The 22,055-nt window shown below is 40.0% G+C and overlaps 1 protein-coding gene and 1 non-coding gene across 2 annotated transcripts in view; one reads left to right on the top strand and one right to left on the bottom strand.

Moving 5' to 3' along the window:
* The window catches only part of Slc3a1 (solute carrier family 3 member 1), a 30,558-nt gene that overhangs the window by 5,578 nt on the left and 2,925 nt on the right, over nucleotides 1–22,055 (top strand). Inside the window, exons 4-9 of the mRNA XM_046424970.2 lie at nucleotides 2,741–2,866; nucleotides 11,980–12,099; nucleotides 13,289–13,413; nucleotides 14,707–14,902; nucleotides 20,192–20,359; nucleotides 21,547–21,663. Coding sequence (XP_046280926.1) covers nucleotides 2,741–2,866; nucleotides 11,980–12,099; nucleotides 13,289–13,413; nucleotides 14,707–14,902; nucleotides 20,192–20,359; nucleotides 21,547–21,663 — 852 coding nt within the window. The remainder of the gene's footprint in view (nucleotides 1–2,740; nucleotides 2,867–11,979; nucleotides 12,100–13,288; nucleotides 13,414–14,706; nucleotides 14,903–20,191; nucleotides 20,360–21,546; nucleotides 21,664–22,055) is intronic.
* Nucleotides 17,706–17,778, bottom strand: Trnaa-cgc (transfer RNA alanine (anticodon CGC)). The gene has a single exon. It is a non-coding gene; the product is annotated as a tRNA-Ala (tRNA).

Raw genomic sequence — 22,055 nt, 5'->3', positions numbered from 1 at the left:
TTCTCCTTTCTTTCCCTCTCTCCCCACTTGAGCAGCTTGGAGTCCATGTCCCATTTGTTCAATAACTGTTTTGCAGATGTGTTGCCTCTTTGAAAAATTTTTTTGGTAGTTGTAGATGGACAGAATGCCTATATTTTATTTGTTTGTTTGTTTGTTTATTTATTTATTATTGTGGTGCTGGGGATTGAACCTAGTCCCTCACGCATAACCAGGCAAGCGTTCTGCCATTGAGCTACAGCCCCAGCCCAACTCTTTTTGACTTTTTGACTCTCATGTTTGGACAAAACTTTGGCCATAAAGAAACCCAATTGTCTGCTTTCTCTTTGTTTGAACTTTGGTATTTGAACTCTGGACACATCTCACATTCATTATCCCCACCTGAACTGAGCCACTAAATCTTCTTGAGAAATTTACTAAATCCAACTAATCAACATGCCCTTCCCTTTCTCTTCAAACACTCTTTCTGCCTCCTTCCTATCTTATGACTCTCAGAGAAAACTCTGCTCCACAGAGAGAAGAAAAGCCATCAGAGCTGCAGGTCCCCATTCCCACCCTTTTCCTACTTGCTATTTTTAACAATAGGAGTTACTTCCTTTCTGTCTAGAGGACTTGACTTAGCAAATAAAAATTTAGGATATCCAGTTAAGTCTGAGATTTAGTTAAACAGTATATAATTTTCTATTATAAAAGATTGTATAGGCTATACTTATGCAGTCAGCCGTCTGTATCTGTGGATTCTATATCTGCACATTCAATCAACTGCATATAGAAAATATTTGGAAAAAAGTTGTATCTGTATTGAATTAGTACAGACTTTTTTCTGATCATTATTCCTTAAACAATACAACTATTTACATAGCACTTACAGTTTTTCAGGTAGTATAAATAATCTAGAAATTATTTAAAGTATAGGGGAGCATTTGCATAGGTTATATTAAATACTGTGTCATTTTAATGTGAGAGACTTAGGCATCTGCAAATTTTGGTATCTGAACCAGTCTCCCATGGATGCTGAGGAGTGCTCTACTAAAATACTATGCATTGTTTTCTGAAATTTAGATTTGTTTGAGTCCTATATTTCATCCAGCAGCTCTACATCTGTCCCAGGCCACATCTTTGTTTTTCCTCCTAGGTCTTTTACTCTGGACCATCTTACCCTACTCCAGTCTCTTCTTCTTCTTCTTCCTCTTCCTCCTCTTCTTCTTCACCTCTTCCCCTCCTCTCACTCTTCCACCCTTCCTTCCTTCCTTTTTTTTTTTTTTAAATACTTGAGCCCAGGGGTGTTTTACCATGGAGCGATATCCCCAGTCCTTTTTACTTTTTATTTTTGAGACAAGGTCTTACTAGGTTGCTGAAAATCATCCTAAGTTACTGAGACCGGCCTTGAATTTGCAATCCTCTTGACTCTAATCTCCGGAGTTGCTGGAATTACAGGTGTATGCTGCTACACCCAGTTCTTTTTCTCTTCTTGATCTTCTCTGTTAACATTTAAACATGCTGGTTTCTGGATATCAACTTTGAGGAATTATTGGCCAGACTTTTTTCTATTTTCATTTGTGTGAATATAAAATAGTATATTGAGGTCTAAATTTTACATTTATCTAATAACTAGTGATGATTTATCAAGTTGCTAATGTAATTATATACTTACTAATGACGTTGAACATCTTTTCATATAGTTATTCATCTGCGCTTCCTTTTCTGTGAAATACCTGCTTTCATTCCCTAGTTCTCTTTAGGATTGCTTGTCCCTGTTGCTTTCTGGAGGCCTCTTTGCATTCTGGATCCTGGTCTTTTGTTGGTTAGACACACAAAAATAGATATCTCATTGTGGTTTGTGTCCAGGCAGGCATGTGGTGAACTTACAGTTTATCAGGTAGTATAAATAATCTAGATATGTTTTCTTGAAAGGCAGCAGCTGTTACTCAGCTTTGACCAACTGCCATAGAAATACAGATCCATGTGACTACGTCTTCCAACTAAAAGGAAAAATATTCATGTAAAATCCCCCAGTTTTTCAGTGCTTTCTAGATGCTGTGTTTAGCATGAAATGAGATAGAGCCCAAGAAACCTTCATGTTTAAGGGGTCATTGCATACACCAAGAGGAAGGGGCCAGAGACTGAGAGTGGGGCATGAGAGGAGAGTCTTGACATGGAACCATGAACCTGAGCATTTCTAGAAAGAGGAAATTAGCCGCAGTGTCAAATACCACTAGGTACCAACACTTGAAGTTGCTAGATTTTTATTCCTGAGGACTGGCAGGGTTTATTAAAGAATAGGTCTAATAAATTTTTTTTATAACTATAGTTTGAATATTCGGTATATTGGGTTCAAGCTTCAAGACCAATAGAAATTGTCTTTTTCCCATGTTGACCCCATTTGCTTTTCTTTACAAACAGGAAGCCAAAGCCTGGACAGAGGATTCAAGAAAATATGTTAGCAATGTCTGTTCCTTAAGTTGGTCTTGTTTTGAATTTGAGAGCATTGGCTTGTCATTGCGACTGTTATGAATAGCATCTACTGGACAGACAGGTCACAACCATGTTTATGGGGCATTAGGCCAACTGGTGACATTTTGGGGAGTTAATTTAGCTTAATACTTGCCCTAGAAGGAGAATTCTCATGATTTAAATACTCTGCCCACACGGGGCCTGGGATGGCCGTGATCATTTCTTTGTAGGCAAAACCATCATATGAATAATGCTAAGTTACTGATGTGCTGTTTTGTTTCTTTGCTAGTTAAGTGTGTATGGAAACTCCAGTTGGCACTTTGATGAAGTGCGAAAGCAATGTTATTTTCACCAGTTTATGAAAGAGCAACCTGACTTGAATTTCCGAAATCCTGCTGTTCAAGAAGAAATAAAAGTGAGTATAGATACTCTTCATTAATGGGAGTGGTTATTTTAAACACTCTATATTGAACAATAATTTTGCAGGAAAAATAAAAGTAGTACAGTTAAATTCTCAGATTGAGATGTTTGATGCAAATAAAGACACTTTTATTTGTTGGTGACTCCTTTCTTCATCTAACCCAGAATAATCTAAATGGAAGGGGGTAAGAAACACCTGGTGCCTTAGTGACAATTGGCAGGTGCAGGAAGGTGGGGCCAGATGAGGGCTCCCACATCTGCGGTGGGCCTCTGGGTGAATTATTTGGCTTTTCTTTTCTTTTTAATTGTTGATGGACCTTTATTTTATTTATTTTTATGTGGTGCTGAGGACCGAACCCAGTGCCTCACACATGCTAGGCAAGCGCTCTACCATTGGGCTACAACCCTAGCCCTTATTTGGCTTTTCCATGCCTCAGATCCCTCATTCATTAAACACATTTGATGGTAGTATTGGACTCAGAGGGCTCTTAGGAAGATTAGATGAGATAATCCATGCATGGCACTTCTGTATTCATTCAGTAAATATTAACTCACTGCCTGCCTACCCTGTGCCAGGCCCTGAGTACTGGGAAAACAGCAGTGAATAAAAGAAGCCCTACCCTCAATGAGTCCCTTGTGTGGGGAAGTAGACAATGAAGAACTGTGCCTATCACATGTCAGGTCGTAGTGAATGCTAAGGGAAGGTGACTCAGACATACGCCAGGGATGAGGTACTGCCTGACAACCACCTGAAGTGTGAAAGGGAGTCCTGGAATTGAACCCAGAGGGGCTTAACCACTGAGTCACATCCCTTGCCCTTTGTATTTTTTGTTTTGTGATTAGGTCTTGCTAAATTGCCTTAGCTGCCAGAGTTGCTAGAATCACAGGCATGTGTCACCATGCCTGAGCCCTGTGCCTCTCTAGGGGAAGAGAATTTCAGGCAGAGGGCAGAGCAAGTGCAGAGATCTGGAGGGGAGAGTATGGTTCATGTGTTTCAGGAATGACATGGAGGCCAGTGTATAGGCTTGCCAGAAATAGCAAATACAGGATACCTGGTTAAAATTTCAATTTCAGATACATAGTGAATAATATAATGCTTGGATATATATACTTCTACTATAAAAGTATTCATCGTTTCCTTGATATTAACAAGGTGTCCTTTATCTTTTATCTGGCAGCCCTACAAGTGTGCTGGAGATACAAGAGGGCAGGAGGCAGGAAGCAGAGGTTGCAAAATCAAGAGCTGAGGGCTCTGCAGATGGCCTTGAGTTTGATGGAAGGGCACATGCTGAGCCAGTGAAGATTCCTTTGGGGCTCTGTAGGCAGGAAAGTTTCTGTAGTAACCCCGGTGATTTCTGGTGGGCTTGTACTGGAGTGGTACAGACAGTTCTAGTGATTGGCAGTAAGTAGTAGCCATGTTGTTCTCATTCTTGTGCTGCTGCTGTGGCCAGAGCGGGCAGGAATTTAGCTGAGTGGGGTAGTGCTTGGGGGAGGGAGGAGGGAGGAGGACACCCAAACAGAATGGAGAGCCATGGGTGCCCTTCTGCATCTCACCATATCAGCCAAATAGAGAGGATGCAGGACACTAGGGGCACTGGAATCCTTAGTTTATTTTTCCTTTATTTGTTCTTAAATAACAGTTTCTTGGAATATAATAATTCACATACCATAAAAGTTTTTCAAATGGGTGATTCAGTGGTTTTAGTATATTCAGAGTTGTGCGACTATCACTATTAATTTTCCAGTGCATTTTCATCATGCCAAAAAGAAATTCCAAACCCATCAGCAGTCATTCTCCCTAACCTCCTGATACCCACCGCCCCCACCCAGGCTTTGGCAACTAATCTACTAATTTGCCTACTGAGGACATTTCACATAAGTGGAATCAGAAATTATCTGTTTATATTTTATATAGCTTAGCTTATTTATCTATCCATCCATCCATTCATCTATTTATCCATACATCCATCTATCTTTACATGAAAACTGCCAAAGTTGTTTTCCATAGCCACTGCACCACTTTACATTCCCATTAGCAATTTATAAAGGTTTCCATTTCTCTACATTCTCACTGGCAATACTTGTTATTGCCTATGAGTTTTTGTTTGTTTTCTGGTACCAGGGATTGAACCCAGGCATACTTAAACACTGAGTCACATCTCCAGCCCTTTGTTTATTTTATTTAGAAACAGTATATTACTAAGTTGTTTAGGGCCTTGCTAAGTTGCTGAGGCTGACTTTGAACTCATGCTTCTCCTGCCTGAGCCTCCTGAGCCCAAGCTGCATCACCGTGCTCAGCTTATGTTTTCATTATAGTTATCCTACTGTGGGTGAAGTGTCATCTCATTCCAGGTTATATTTGTATTTGCCTCTTTTCATGTGCTCATAGTTTACTTATGTGTCTTCATTGCAGAAATGTCTATTCAAATCCTTTGCCCATCTAAAAACAGGCTTATTTGTCTTTTTATTATTGGGTTGTAAGAGTTCTTTATATATTTTAGACACATGATTTGCAAATACTTTTCTTCTGTTCTGTGGGTTGTCTTTTAACTTTCGTGATGTAGCCCTTTGAAGCATAAGAGGTCTTAATTTTAATATGTCCAATTTCACTTTTTTTCTTTTATTGTATTGCTATGAAAAGCTCAGTCCTTGTCCCCAGTGACAATTTAATAAGGAAGAGACATGGTTTTGAGAAAAAAGGAAAAAGAAGGTTTATTGCTTTGCTAACAAATGAGAAGCACAGGGGATTCTTGTCCTAGAGTCTGTGATTCTCTCCATAAGGGAAAGCAGAGGGCTTTTAAAGAAGCTCTTTAAAGGCTGCTTTCCAGGTGGGCCCTGAAGGTGTGTTGAAATTCACTTGTTAATTTGGGAGATAGTCACTTCCTAGATCTTTAGGAGATGTCTCTTTCCTGTGGTGTGCTCAAGGACAGATAACAATGCCTAAGATGGGAAAAGGTAATCTTGTTTCACACCCTCGAATTAGGGAAGGGGAGAGGGAGAAGAGAAAAAGAAAAATATGTTCCTTTTAAAATAAACAGTAGAGTAGACCAGTGTTGCAGTATGTGCTTTCATCGTGATGTTTGTTTTATTTATTTTTTAAAAATTTATTTATTTTAATTAGGTATATATGACAGCAACTCTAATTGAAAGCCAACTGGCCATAGATGTATAGGCTTATTTATTTTTAGACTTGCAACTCTGTTCCATTCATGTTTATGTCTACTTTTATGGCAGCACCACACAGCACCACAACATCTAGAAATGTTTAAGCTAGTGTCATTCATTTTGTCACAATGTGCCAGCCAAAACACTAATGATTCTTTGACTAACCTGGCTGTTCATTTGTAGGTATCCAAGTAGTTAGATTTGTGACTAGGATTCTGATTCCCTAGTCCCTTAGAATGAAAGTCTTCAAATAAGGGATCACTACTACCCCTGGTTAACAGGTTAGACATTATTTAAAAGGCAGTTTTGGAAGATTTACTATTAAAAGTAAATAAGAAATAAGGAGAAGCTGGGAGGGGGGGGGTACTTTGTTCCTGGAAATGGATCTTTCACTTGAAGAGGACTTCCAACATCCTCCTGCCCCTTATCTCTGCAGTAGAGTTAATAACAGGTTAATAATTTGCAATCCAGATAGTTTGTGGCCAGGAGGCATTTGGAATGACTCCTGCTTGCATTCCAACTGGCGCCAGTGAAGTCAGAGCCTTTGCCTTCAGCTCCTGGCAGTTCAGTTATCTGCACAGGGGGAGGCTACCCTACAGGGGGCATCCAGCATGAACACCCTCCTCACTCCTCAGTCTCCTCCTTTCCCACTGGCTATCAGGGGACTTGGCCTGCCCCTGGCCTCCCAGTGCTTGAGTGCCTGATACTGGAGAAATCAGGAAACCTTCTCAGAGAAGTTGGGGGCTTCTGTTTGTATAGTAGCATTTATACATTTCCAGTCACTTTGAGTTTTACTTGCCTCCAAATCATTTTTCAGATAAATAGGAAACAATTACAGTAAGGTGAAGTGGCCCACTAGGACAGTCATATAGCAAGGAAGAGACTCCAGGTGGCCTGGCTCCATGTCTGGCTTGGTGTGATCCTGACCTGCCATGTGGGAATGCTCAGCACTGGAGTGGGGACCCCTGGGGAGTCATGATACTCCCTGCAGCTGGGGATGAGAAGCCAAGAGGCACTCCCAGCTTAAGATGGAACCCAGAGCATAAGCATAGGTTCTGCTTTTCCATTACTGAACACAGTGCTGCTGGAGGTGGGCAGCTCAATTTAAAACACAGTTCACTCATAGCCAGGTGCAGTGACTCATGCCTGCAATCCCAGCCATTTGGGAGTCTGAAGCAGGAAGATCACAAGTTCAAGGTCCTGAGCAACTCAGTGAGACCTGTCTCTAAATAACATACCACATAGAGCTGGGGATGTGGCTCAGTGGTTGAGTGCCCCTGGGTTCAATCCCTGATACCAAAAAAAAAAAAAGGGACAGGGGATATAGTTCAGTGATAAAGCCTCCCCATTGGTTCAATCCTTAGTACCAAGAAATTAAAAATGAAATAAAATATAGTTCACTCACTACCTCCTTTAAACACTAGCTCTACTTGAAGATAATTATACCCTTTATTACACCTTCTATATGCCAGGTGCTCTGTTATGATCATGTACTCATTTCACTGTGTTTTAGTCAGCTTTTTTTTTTTTGCCTCTGTGACTAAAAGTCCTTACCAGAACAATTTTAGAGGAGGAAAAGTTTATTTAGGGGCTCACACTTTCAGAAGTCTGAATCCATAGAAAGCTGGCTTCATTCCTTAGGGCTCGAGGTGAGGCAGAACAATCATGGCGGAGAGTGTGTTGGAGGAGAGCAGCTCACAGGATGATCAGGAAGCAGAGAGATCTTCCTGTTGCCAAATACGAATATATACCCCAAAGTCATGCCCCAGTGCTCCACCTCCTTAGCCATATCCTACCTGCCTTCAGTTACCACTCAATTAATCCCATCAGGTGATTAATTCACTGATTAGGTTAAGACTTTCATAACCCAATCATTTCTCCTCTGAACCTGCTTACATTGTCTCACTCATGAGCTTTTGGGGGATACCTCACATCCCAACCATAACACACTGTATATGTAGTGTGTTGGCCATGTGCTAGGAGTAGGGTGGTTGAAAAGATACATATTGTGACTGTCATGGGACTTGTATTGTGAGGGGAGGTAACAAACAGTGATTACAATAGAGTGTTCTGAGTGGTCGTGACAGTGGAAGTAGGAGTAGAGAGGACTGGTACTTCACCCAGACAGAGTGGGAGAGATCAGGGAAGGAGCAATTTGCACAGGAGCCAATGATGTCAGGGATGAACTGGAGCAAGCCAAGGGAAGAGGCATGGGTGGGTGTGTTTCAGGGAGAGCATGAATCATGGCATGGCAGTGGTGCTGGGAGTTATCAATATGGCTGGAACATGGTGTATATATAGAGAGTGATCTGATCCAGTGAGACTAGAGTGGTCAGCAGGGGCTGAGTCATGAGCAGCACTGAAAGTTCTGGTAAGGATTTGAATTTAAAAGGTTTTAGGCAGGAATATTTGCGTATTGAATAATCAATGTAGTTTTGGGGAATGGGTTTGAGTAAGTCAGGTTTGGAGGCAGAGGGCTCAGGGAGGAGGTCAGTGCAGTAACGTGGAAATACTTGGATCAGCAAGGGTGTTGTGGGGTGTAGAGAAGTCATTAGAACTTAAGAGTTCAATATGAGTTCCAGGTTTCAGAGTCGAATACTGGTCGGGTGTGGTGCCATTTGCTAAACTGGAAGATGCAAGAATAGGAAGAAGGGCATTGTTGGGTGGAGTTTGAGCTCTCTGTGAGACATTCAAGGGTATGGGAATTGGGGAGTTGTTCTCTAGGCATAAAGTTTGGGATTTGTTGACATATGGATGATGCCAGTGTGTGACTCCTCACGCTGCAGACTTCACTTCCATTCTATCAAGAATTCACTGAGGGCCAGGTGCTGTGTCAGAGGCTAAGGAAACAGAACCAACAGCCACTCTTGCCCTCAAGAATTTTCCAGTGAGGTGGAGGAGTCCTTTGTGACCGTTGGCTTATAAGGGAGGGTGGCAGCAGGCTCTGCTTCTGTCCTGGTCACCTATGTTTCTGGAACAAGGGGCAAGCTACTTGACAAATGTTTTTAGGCTGCTAGCTCCCAGATTTATATCTGTGACCACAGCCCTGCCCTAAGCTCCACTTTTTTTTTTTTTTTTTTTTGGTACAGAGGATTGAACCCAGGGATGCTCAACCACCAAGCCACATCCTCAGCCTTTCTTATATTTTAGAGACAGCATCTCACTAAGTTGCTTAGGGCCTTGCTAAATTGCTGAGCTAGCTTTGAACTCACAATCCTCTGGCCTCAGCCTCCCAAGGTGCTGGGATTCCAAGTGTGTGTCACCATGCCCAGCTCCAAGATCTAGATTTCACAAGCTACCAGCCACCTCAGCATCCCCTCCTACATGTGCAGCAGACACCTCAAACTTGATGTGTCTAAGTCAGAACATTCCATCTTTCTCCCTCAACCAGCTGTTGCCTCTGGTGAGTGGCACACGGTCACTCAGTTCAAGAACATAGGGGTTAGTCTTGACCCCTCTTTCTTTCACAATACCCACACACCACCAGCAGACCGGGGAGCTCCACCCTCAGAGCAGATTCAACATCTGCCTTTTCCACTTTGTCTCCCCACTCCAAGCCACCAGGGTAGGCTCCTAAAAGGAGTCCTCAAGGCTGGGGTTTTGGCTCAGAGGTAGAGCACTTGCCTAGCACACGTGAGGCACTGGGTTCGATCCTCAGCACCACATAAAAAATGAAAAATAAAGATATTGTCCACCTATAACTAAAAAATAAATATTTAAAAAACAAAAAGGAATCCTCAGGCTTATTTATTTTTTTTCTTTTGGCAACAGATTTTTTAATATATAATTCACATACCATAAAATTTACCCAAAGTATACAGTTTCAGTTTTTTAGTGAGTTCATAAAATTGTAGAACTATTATCACAACCTAATTTTAGAACATTTCATCACCCCAGAGAAGAAAGCTCGGATGCTTTAGCACTCATTGTTCACCCATTATCCCAACCCCTGGCAACCACTAATGTACTTTCTGTCTCTGTAGATTTGCCCGTTCTGGACATTTTATATAAATAGAGTCCTACGATATTTATCCTTTGTGTCTTTCTTTCATTTAGCAAAATGTTTCCAAGATTCCTCTTAAGTTGTAGCATGCACCAGTATTCTGTACCTTTTATGGACAGATAATATTCATTATATGGCTGCGTCTTGGGAGGTGATTTCTGCTTTTTGGCTTTTATGGATCATGCTGCTGTGAACCTCCACTGTGTGCACGGTTTGGTGGGGACCCACATTTTCACCTCTCTTGGATGTGTACCTAGGTGTGGAATTGCTAGGTCTCAGCGTAACCTCCTATTTCACCTTTTGAGGAGCCGTCAGACTGACCAGTTTGTTCTGCATACATCAGATCTTTGAAAGTGTAAGACAAACCATAGGCTTTTCTGCTGAACACCTTCCAGGGGTTTCCTATCCCTGTGCCCAACAGATCCCAAGTTGATCCCAATAACTACTAAGCTAGATGTGATGAGTCCAACCACACTGTCCCCTCTCTTCATTGCTCAAGGAATCTGTGCTCTTCCATGTACCTACACACGGCACCATACCTTCCCATGATTCCATACCTCCCCATGGACCATGCCTCCTCGTGTCTTCTCCCTCATTTCTTATTTTCCCTGTTGAAATGTTGCCTACACAATCTAAACTCGCTCTCTGGCCCCCTTTACCCTGTATTGTTTTTCTCATGGTACCTATAAATTACTCGCTACATCATTTGTGGGGCCACATGCAAAATGAAAGTTCAGGGTCTCTTGTTCTAAAATCATTGAAAAGTTCATGACAATGAAATCAAGAGCTGGAGTATTAAACCAAGCGCAAGGCCCTTCTGAGCCAGGGGCCCAGTGCAGTTGCACAGATCACACACCCATGCCTTCAGCCCTACACCTGAAACTGCCTGGAATGAAAGGAAATCCCGTTTCTCCGCCTCCCATTCATGCATATCCAGAAGCTGCCTCCTCTATCCTCTCCGTGTTTCTCACGTCCCATTTCCTTCTTCTCAAGCTCCTTCCTTGAGTGCCATGTTTGCAGTCTTGGTTTCATCTCTTCAGTCATTGGACTCAGCATTGGAGTCCGGGCAGGCCAGGCACAGCAGGTGTGCCAGGGAAGAGGCTGGGCACGCAAAAGCTACCTTCTCTTTAGCAAGGATGTGTCGGGAATCAGGCAGGGGTGTAGAGAAAGCCAGAGACATTCACTCTGGTGTCCATCAGACATCTTTGGAAGATATTCTGTCATGAAAGAATCCAATAAAATGTATGAAAACTATTTTAGCTTGGGGTCAATTTCTTTGTTAAGGACAATAAAATAGTGGCTTCTTTGGATAATGTGCTATTTACCTTTTATTATCTGAGGGTATTCAAGATGTTTGCAGCTGAGTTCTACCACCTGATCTTCACTCTTTTTCTTCATTGTTTTCCTGGTTGATGGTTGATTCTTTCTGCTTGGTCTTGTGTTTCTTCCATAGTGCTCTCAATAGGAAATCCTTGACCACCCAAGCTCTTCACCTTTCACTTGCCTTCCTGATAAGGAGTGAAGCATTTAACTCTTGAACAATTGGTTATTACTTTGAGCTGGAGTGATAGTTAAGGAGTTGGGCAAGATGGAGATGAGGTACTGTCCCAGATTCTCTGGAGTCCTATCTTTCATGATGGTTTCTTAAGTTTTGATTGGATTCTCTAAACTTTGGAAATATGCTCATCATATCAGTTATAAATGTAATTATAACTCCTAATTCAAATATGAAGGAGGTGTGGGTATCCCTAAAGGAAGTTACTTGAGAGTTCATTATACTAAGACAGTTACATGAAATTAATAAATAGCCGAATGCATGGATATTGTGTTTGCTTTGTATGTGGCAATATCTATTTATGATGGAAAGTCATTTGCAAAAAAAAGCCTTTATTAAGCATTATGATTATGTGTAACTAAGTGTTTTGTTTCTTCCTGTTTAGGAAATAATACAGTTTTGGCTTGCAAAAGGTGTTGATGGCTTTAGTTTTGATGCTGTTAAATTTCTTCTAGAAGCAAAGCATCTGAGAGATGAGATCCAAGTAAATAAGTCACAAAGCCCGGTAAGGTTTTAAAATTTCTGAAAATGCATCAGGGTTTCCCTTATTAGCCTGAGATGCCAATTACAAAGGCAAGTCCTCTGCCATCTGTGGGAGGTACCTAGCCACACTACTTCTCTTAGGAGTCATTGGGGTTTCTAATTCAGGCACTCAGATGTTTCCTTCCGCTGGCTTTTTCCAGAGTAAGGGATCCCTGGAGTTCTTCATCTTTGTCCCTTCATGAAGGTTCTGAGGGCACAGAGTGAACTCTACCAAGGACCTAGAATGGAGGACAGTTTGCTCACTGAGATTTTATCATCTCATTCAAGTTCAAGTGAGGAGGTCCCCAGCATCTTTTCTAGTTAGTTGTTCCAGGTTAGATAGACAGAAGGGAAGGGAACAGGCATTGGCCAGGTGTCCGTGGTATGCAACATGCACTTTTATAGTGCATTGAATTCTTGTAACCACCTATTAGAGAAGTTTCATGATCCCCCATTTACCAAACCTTAGAGAACTTAACATATCAAGGGTTATAGAAGTGATAAACAGATTTCTGAACCATGCCCATCTCACTATGAATCAGGATTCATTATGTACACTATAGTGTACCAATAAAAAGTATGGAAGGCAAAAAAATCTACCACATGGACCTCAAGTTAGGTTCAGTCAGTCCGTGTCCCAACCCAGGTCCTAAAACCTTGGCTTGTATGGGATGTAGTCTTTTGTTTTTGATTCTTATAATCCTAGGAAGGCAGAGAAATGAATATCAGGAAAAATTACTGAAACTCTGAGGAACTGTAATAGTAAAAATGAAAGATAAATATGGTAAAGAAACTAATTTAAATATACAATATTGATATCTGTGTGAATAGATAAAAGTATAATGATGGGCTCTATAATCCTTAGGATCATTTGCATGCCTTTAAAAGTGTCTGAAGCACTTAGACAATCACATGGGTAGGAGGACTTTATTAACTGTTTATGTTTACTAGATTTATAAAGTTGACAATTAATCAAATGAAGTACTAATAGTTGTGAATACTGTCTGTCAGTCCACAAACTCTTGAGCATGGGAGGTCTCGCCAGGATCTTTTCTGAGTATCTCTTTTGCTCAGCTTGATCCCTTTGAAGAGACTGACTGTATTTATATGGAGCTGGCTGTGGGTATGCGACATGTGAAATGATGGCATTCCTGTTGTCCTGGTTTTCAAAGGACACTGTCACACACTACTCAGAGCTGTATCACGACTTCACCACCACGCAAGTGGGAATGCACGACCTTGTCCGGAGCTTCCGGCAGACCATGGACCAATACAGCCGGGAGCCTGGCAGATACAGGTGACCACAGGACTGCTTTTGTTCTTTATAGGCACAGAGTGTGATCTGTAGTTTAAACCTCACATGGTTATGAGGCATGGTCTGAGCTCCAAGTCATAATTTAATAAGACTGCATAATTTTATTTCAGCTAGGTTATGCCAGGGTCTGATATATCTTGTCACACAGCTGATTTTCAGTTTCTTCTTTTGTGGAATTTTGCTGATGACAGCACTGATTTCAGAGTTTTATAAAAATTAAATTAAAAGATAATTTAGTAGTTAAATATTAGCCAGAAACTATTATTTTTATCATTATTACTGGGACTATATTTCCCTGTAGAGTATGAATCCAAATGTTGGAATCAACCTGTCAGTATATCACAATGCTTAGAAACACAGCTTTGGACTCAGATGGGCTTGAGGTGGAATCTGGCTCCGTAGCTGGTTGGTCTTGGGCTGGGTGGTTAACATAAGTCTGTTTTCTCATCAATAAGAAGGTAATGGTAGGGGCCGGGGATATAGCTCAGTTGATAGATTGCTTGCCTTGCATGCACAAGGCCCTGGGTTCAATTCCCAGAACCACCATCAAAGGAAAAAAAAAAACAACAAAGGTAATAGTAATAACCTTTTAAAAGGTTATTACGAGATAAATAAGATAATGTACATAAAGCACCTAAAATAGTGCCTGGCATATAATATTCTACAAAATTAACTCAAGGTTAACTGAAAATTTTGGACCATTTTTGATTTATGATTTTTGGATCAGGAATTTTCAACTAGTAAAAGTCTAGGTAAATACTGTAAAATTTAAAAAAACAAAACAAAACAAAACAAAAAAACCCTCCAAAATCTGAAATACTCTGGTCCCAAGAATTTTTGTTAAGGGATACTCAACCTGTGTTAGTTTGTACTGGTCACCCAATAGAATCAATAGAAAAAGAAGCTTAAGAAATTTTCCCTTCTTGAAGTGGTGCTCTGATTATCATCTCCACTTTCTAGATGAGGAGACGAAGCTCTGAGCACGCAGGCGATGGTCCCGTGGGTAGTGATGGCAAAGATGGGATGTGAACCGAGGCAGCTGGGCCCAAGATTGTGCAGTGACCCATTAATACACTGCCCTAGACACCACAGGTGACCCACTGTGACCTTTCTTGGCTACCTGGCTTGACTGCTTTCTAATGAGCCCTGCCCCTATCTGGCTAATAGTGTGTGTTTAGCCCCCACATTTTAAAAATAAGATATAAACAAGATGCAGAGTCTTTAGCCAGTCTCCTGACAGGCCCTGAGGGCCTCAAACCCTGCCAACTCTGACAGGTTCATGGGAGCCGAAGCCCAGGCAGAGAGCATCGACAGGACCATGATGTACTATGGGTTGCCATTTACCCAGGAAGCGGATTTTCCCTTCAACCATTACCTCACCACACTGGACGATCTTTCTGGGAACATTGTGCATGACGTCATCACATCCTGGATGGAAAACATGCCAGAAGGAAGGTGGCCTAATTGGATGGTAAGTCCTTGTGCCCATCTTGAGCCCTTTGAAGAGGCCATCTGTATACACATGGAACCAGCTGTGGTTCCATGATGTGACATGATCGTATTCATGCTGTCCTGGTTTTCCAAGGATTCAGTCCCCTTCAGGAGGAACGGTATCATGACTTAATACACATTGTTGTTGCACTCGCTGGACAGAAACACCTAGGTTACACTAAAGTTATATAAAAAAAAAAAAAAAAAACAAACCTGAGCCAGGTGCAGTGACTTAGTTATAGTAAGCCCTAGTTAATTTATTATTGAAGAAAGAGAAAAAGATTTTTTTCCCTTGTACTGGGGATTGAACCTGGAGGCACTTAACTACTGGGCCATCCCCAGCGCATTTTCTTTTTTTGGTACTGGGGAGTGAACCCAGAGGTGCTTTACCACTGAGCTATAAGCCCACATCCCCAGCCCTTTTTATTTTTTATTTTGAGATAGGGTCTCACTAAGTTGCTTAGGGCCTCACTAAATTTCTAAGGCTGGCCTCAAACTTGTGATCCTCCTGCTATAGGTGTGCATCACCACGAGCAGCTTGCTTTCACATTTTAAAAAAAAATGTTTAGTTGTTGTTGGACCATTATTTTATTTATTTGTATGTGGTGCTGAGAATCAAACCCAGTGCCTCATGCATGCTAGGCAAGTGCTCTACCACTGAGCCACAACCCCAGCTTTTACACTTTTTAAGGAGCTTCTCTGCAAAGCTTGTACCAAACTCTTCACTGTGAATTTTCTTGAGGATTCTTTTTTTTTCCTCTATCAGTTCCCCTTTCCCTTGCCTTTTCCTCAACTTTCTTCCAGTCCCATTATAATTTTGAGACTACTGCTATATATAGTCTGTGGTTGACCAGAATGTTGTGTGGCACATAGCTATATTTTATTCCTTTCATGTTGAATTGAATTATTTTCTTAATTTCATTTTTGATTGTTCATTCTTAGTGTATACAAATAATATAGACTTTTTTTTTTTTTGGTGGGGAGTACTGGGGGGCACTTGACCACTGAGCCACATCCCCAGCCCTATTTTGTATTTTATTTAGAGACAGGGTCTCACTGAGTTGCTTAGCACCTCACCATTGTTGAGGCTGGCTTTGAACTCGCAATCCTCCTATCTCAGCCTCCTGAGCCACTGGGATTACATGTGTTTGCCACTGTACCTGGTTTAGTATAGGCTTTTATATATTGATCTCATATCCTGCCTGCAACACCGATGAACTTATTAGTTTCTAATAGTTTATTATGCATTCCTGAAAAATTCTTTTGTGGCCTTTCTTATGGCAAAATACACATAAAATTTAAAATAAATGTGCAATTTATTGGTATTAAATACATTCACAAGTTGTTTAATTATCTATCACTATTATCCATTTCTAGAACTTTTTCATAATCCCGAACTTAAAAGTTATATAGTAATCTCTTATTCCTACTTCCAAACTCTTGTATCTTCCATTCTGTTTTATGCTTCTATTTTACGAGTACCTCATATAAGTGGATTCACACAATATTTTTCTTCCTGTGACTGGCTTATTTAATCAAATCTACGTTTTCAAGATTTTTTCATACTGTAGCGTATATCAGCATTTCATTCTTTTTTATGGTTGCATAATATTCAATTGAGTGTAGATACCATGTTTTATTCATTCCTTCATCTCTTGATGCCCATTGGGGTGTTTCCTCTTTATGGCTATTGGAATGTCATGAACTTTGGTATATGGTATCCATTTTAACCCCTTTCTTCAATTTCTTTTGGATACCTACATGGAAGTGGAATTGCTGGATCATACAGTACTTCTATGTTTAACTTTGAGGAACTGCCATATTATTTTCTACTGATCCCCCCCGCCGCCCCAATTTTACATTCCTAGCAGCCATGTACAAGGGTTCTAGTTTCCCATATCCTTAATAACTAATTTTCTGTGTTTTGAAAAAAAATCATACCCATCACAGTAGGTGTGAAGAGGTATGTAAAAATTGTCTTTCATAATTGGAGAATATTTTGCTAGATATAGATATTTTGTTTTTTCCCTTTCATTCAAGATGTCATCACATTGCCTTCTAGCCTCCATAGTTTCTGATGACAAGTCAGTTGTTAATCTTATCAAGGATTACTGATATGTGATATGCTAATTTTCTCTTGCTGCTTTAATCAGCATTTTTTTCTGTGCCTTTGTGTTTGGGTGGTACTGGGGATCCATGCTAGGCAAGCACCCTACCACCAAGCCTCATCCCTAGCTCTCTCTGTGCCTCTGACAGTCTGATGTGTCAAGGTGGGGGTTCTGATGTGCAGATTGTTTTTCACCAGCTGTGGGAAGTTGTTGTCTGTTGTTTTTTCAGACATTCTTTCTTTCCCTTTTTCTATCTCTTCTCATTTTGAGACTGTGTATGTTGGTGTGTATGATGGTATCCCACAGGTCTCTGAGATCTGCTCATTGTTCTTCATTCTTTTCTTTCTGATTGTTTCAGTTGAGATTTTCTCAATTGACCTTTGTGTTTTCTGATTCTTCTGCCAGTTCAAATATGTCAAACCCTACTAGGAAAGTTTTTATTTGTTATACTTTTCAACTCCAAAATTTGTTTCTTTTTCATAATTTCTCTGTTGATAATAATGAGTAATATCTATTTGATGTGACACTGTTTCCCATATTGTCTTTAAGTTGTGTAGCTATAACTTAGTTCTTTTTTAAAATATTTTTTTAGTTATACATGGATACAATATCTTTATTTTGTTTATTTTTATGTGGTGCTCTGAGAGATCAGATCCTTGTCAGGTCTTTATTTTTATGTGGTGCTGAGGATCGAACCCAGGGTCTCTCACATGCGAGGCGAGCACTCTACCACTGAGCCACAACCCCAGCCCCTATAACTTAGTTCCTGGAAAACATAATAGCTGATTTAAAGTCTCTAGTAAGTCAAATGTTTGGTTTCCCGCAGCAACACTTTTTACTGATTATTTTTCTTATCACCAATGTATGGGCCATAGTTTTGCTTCTTTGTCAGTATTTTTGTTGTTATTAAAAACTGGACATTTAAAGGCATGTAATAGGGTAATTCTAGAAATCATGTTCTCCCCTCTGTGTTTGTTGTAGTTGTTACTCCTTTTTTTCTTTTCTTTCTTAGACTAATTCTGCATAGTCTGTTCTTTTTCCATGTGGCCAGGGAAATCTCTACTTTGACAGTTAAGGAATGGAAAGATTTCTAGATGGAACTGATGAGTCTCCCTGTATTGCTGAAGGTCTGTGAGTGTGTTGGCATACTCTCAACATTTGGCAGTTGACAGCTCTGCCTTAGTTGTCAATTTCTGATTGCACAGAGCCTCAAGGGTAGCCCAAGGTAAGAGATCAGAGCCTTGTCAGGTCATCCTTGGATATCTGCACAGCCCTCAGCATGCACACAGGCCTGCCATTACTGTAGCCTCTTGGATTCCCAGGGATGTTGGAACTTTTGAAAGCCCCTCACAGACATCTCATTGTCAGCTTTAATTTTTTTTTTCTTTTTTTGCTCAGCTTCTGAGTAGCTTCAATTAATAACACCATCATAGGCAGGTACAATGTTGAGTTGTTCTCAGCAATGCTCTGGGGATAGGGCTGTTGCTGTTTGCAGAGTCAGATCAGGCAAAGGAAACCAAATGTGAGCTGCCAGAAATTTATGAAGGTTTCCTAAGGATGGAGATCTTGGTGTACTTTAAACCTGTTCTGCCCTTCTAGTGGTGGCTAGGCTGCTGGTTTTCAGCTGTTTTATTGGTACGGCTATTAGTTTTGAAAGCCATCATGGATTTGAGTAAGGGTGCGTGAGATTAGGGAAGTGCAAATGCTACAAAGCTCACTGCTCCAAAATGCAATTATTTTTCTTGAATAAATTCATCTTGGATTGTTGTAACCTTTCATGCTCTGTGTCTAGAAGACTTAAGAAATCACAGGGTTTGTTGTTAGAAGCTAAAAGAGTGAAAGGAGGGTTGGGGTCATGGCTCAGTGGCAGAGTGCTTGCCTAGCATGTGTGAGGCACTGGGTTTGATTCTCAGTACAGCATATAAATAAAGGTCCACCACCAGCTTAAAAAAAAAAAAAAAAATATATATATATATATATATATATATATATATATATATATATATATATATATATATATATATATAAAATAGAGTAAAAGGATGGAGGCAAGAATTGACCTAATTTTCAGGCCATAAATTTAGAAAAATACTTCATATTGGCTTATAGAGGTATAATTATGAAAATTATTTTAATACATATAAAAAAGATTTTAACAATCATTTCCTTTCTTCTTCTTCTTCTTCTTTGTGGTGGTAGTGCTGGGGATTGAACCCAGGGCCTTGTGCATATGTGGGAAACTACTAACTGAGCTATATCCCCAGCCCTTTAATTCCTTTCTAAGACTCAAGTACAAAGGCTGGTTCTCCCACATACTATAATTTGAATAAATGATGTAATTTCTCAGAGCTGGCTTCCTCATTTGTAAAATGGAGATAGTGTTTGACAGCATGGTTGTGGAAAAGGAAGTAAGATAACATAGGTGTGAAAATGCTTTACGATACAGTAAGCGCCTTGCTTAGCACATGCATGAGATTTAAGTTGTGGGGTTATAGAAAAGAATTTTAATTCTTATTTAAATAAGGAGTAGAGTTACAGTATTACCTAGAGCATTTAGCACAGAAATATATATAAAAATAGCAAACACCTTATAAAACTTTCTCTATATAAATTTATGTTGATTTACCTTTTTAAAAAAATATTTTTATTAGCTATTGATGGATCTTTATTAATTTGCTGATATGTGGTGCTGAGACTCGAACCCAGTGCCTCACACATGCTAGGCAAGTGCTCTACCACTGAGCCACAACCCACCCCATGTTAATTTACCTTTTAAAATTTATTTAAATAGTTAAAAAATGAAGACAGTAAAGGGATGTGTCAGAAGTCTACCATCTCTGGCCCTTTCCATCTTGTTTCCTTGTCCTCTTTATGGAGGAAACACTTTTGTTTCCTGCCAATATTCTTATACAAATGTGAAAAAAATATGAATACGCATCCTCTAAGCACTATTATTTGCAGTGCCATTGTGAATTCTGACAGCACGTGGTTAGTCTTCAGTAGCCAAGAAGTAAATGGATCAGTTACACAGCAATCACTAAGCTAGGACTCAAATCTAGGCTTGCCTGCAACTACCTTTGGGCCCGGTGAACTGTGAATTAGGGTAAGTCTTCCAGAAAACTGTGTATAGAGCTGTGTTCTTAAAAATATCTGCTTTTCAGATTGGTGGATCAGACAGTAGCCGACTGACTTCTCGTCTGGGGAACCAGTATGTTAATATCATGAACATGCTTCTTTTCACACTCCCTGGAACTCCCATAACTTACTATGGAGAAGAAATAGGAATGGGAAATATTTTAGCCACAGATCTCAACGAAAACTATGATGCTGTAAGTTTAACACAATTGAATCATGCACCAGAGCATGTCCTTTTGCTAGTCCTAGTCCTTTTGCTAAATCAGAGATTTTACTTTTCTATTCCATTGCAGCAAATCAGTTACTTTGCTTTTCTTTCTTTGTGGTTAGTAAGAATCATGAGCTTTCTTGTTTTGGGAGCTGATTTCTGAGCTGCACATTTAAATTTATTGAGCAGAGTCAAGTAATCTGCATTTTAAAAAAAGATTTCAAAAAAATTATTTTGGTAGCAGGGATTGAACCTAGTGGTGTTTAAACACTAAACTACACCACTCCCTTTTTTATTTTTTGAGATGGGGTCTAATTAAGTCATTTAGGGTCTTACTAAATTGCGAGGCTGGCCTTGATTTTGTAATCCCCCTGCCTTAGCCTCCTGAGTTGCTGATTATCGGTATGCAGCACCACACCTGGCAAGGAATCTGCATTTTAAAGATGTTTTCTAGCTGATTCTTAGACACCAGAATTTGAGACCAGTGGCTTTATTTGGAATATTATTCATTTCCCTTTATCCAAAACATGGAAAGCTAGGAATATTTCTTCAGTTTTTATTTGACCTGCTAGATCTAATAACTGTAGTAGTCTTATATTATCCAGTGTTTAATCCAGAGCCTCACAGTTAGCTTTTCCTTAAGGATAAGGCTCTCATAATTGTGTTGCTGGCTAGATGACCAATACTGAACCTTTAATTTGTATGAGATCCCGTTCCCTAATACTTGGTTAAGGTAAAACATCTTCTCTGTCAGCTTCAGGATTTGATTTTGCTCATGGGCAATAATAAGGCTGGATAAATGAGTTCAGGCTTGCTTGTATCAGACAGTATTCTTGAATTTGCCACAACTTTACCACAGAGAACATAGCATGAATCCATAAGGGCACATTTAAAAATCCCACATTTCTAATTTTTCAGAAAAAGCAGCAAAGATTCTAAGTATGTTAAGGTTTATTTATTATGGTCTATTCAATCTTAAGATACTATTAGATATTTCCCAGCTAAAACTTGTTTATGTATTGAGTGTTAAGGCCTTTTCATTATGATTAATGAACATACACATTAGTTAAGAGCTGTAGGGAAGCAAAATTATTAGGTAAATCAGAAAGTACCAAAGTATCTTTCTTTTAATAACTTGACCATTGCTTTCTCTTCCTGGTCTCTTTAACACAGAACACTCTTCTCTCAAAGTCACCAATGCAGTGGGACAACAGTTCAAATGCTGGTTTTTCTGAAGGCAATCACACCTGGTTACCCACCAATTCAGATTACCATGTTGTGAATGTTGAGGTGAGTATCAGTGAACATTTGTTGATTCTAGAAACAAGAAATGAGTTTTTGTATTGACAACACAGTCAACCTGAGTGTGTCTAAAACCTTAACTGTCAGAGACTTCCCTTGCAGGGTCACAGAAAAACTTTAAAAATAAAGATATAGCAGGCAAATAGTAATAGAAAACAAGCTTACAACTTAGCTGTCAAACAACAAGCTGGGTGCGATGGCACATGTCTATAATCCCAGTGATTCAGGAGGCTGAGGCATGAGGATCCCAAGCTCTGAGGCCAGCCTTAGCAATTTATTGAGGCCCTAGGCAACTTAGTAAGACCCTATTTCAAAATAAAATAAATAAAAAATAAAAAGGGCTGAAGATGTGGCTCAGTGGCTAAGTGCCCCTGGGTTCA

Source organism: Marmota monax, unplaced genomic scaffold (genome assembly GCF_021218885.2).
Source record: "Marmota monax isolate L192 unplaced genomic scaffold, Marmota_monax_Labrador192_F-V1.1 WCK01_AAM20220418_F8-fsc00015, whole genome shotgun sequence".
NCBI classification, from domain to species: domain Eukaryota; kingdom Metazoa; phylum Chordata; class Mammalia; order Rodentia; family Sciuridae; genus Marmota; species Marmota monax.
This window is presented reverse-complemented; position numbering and strand designations above follow the sequence as displayed.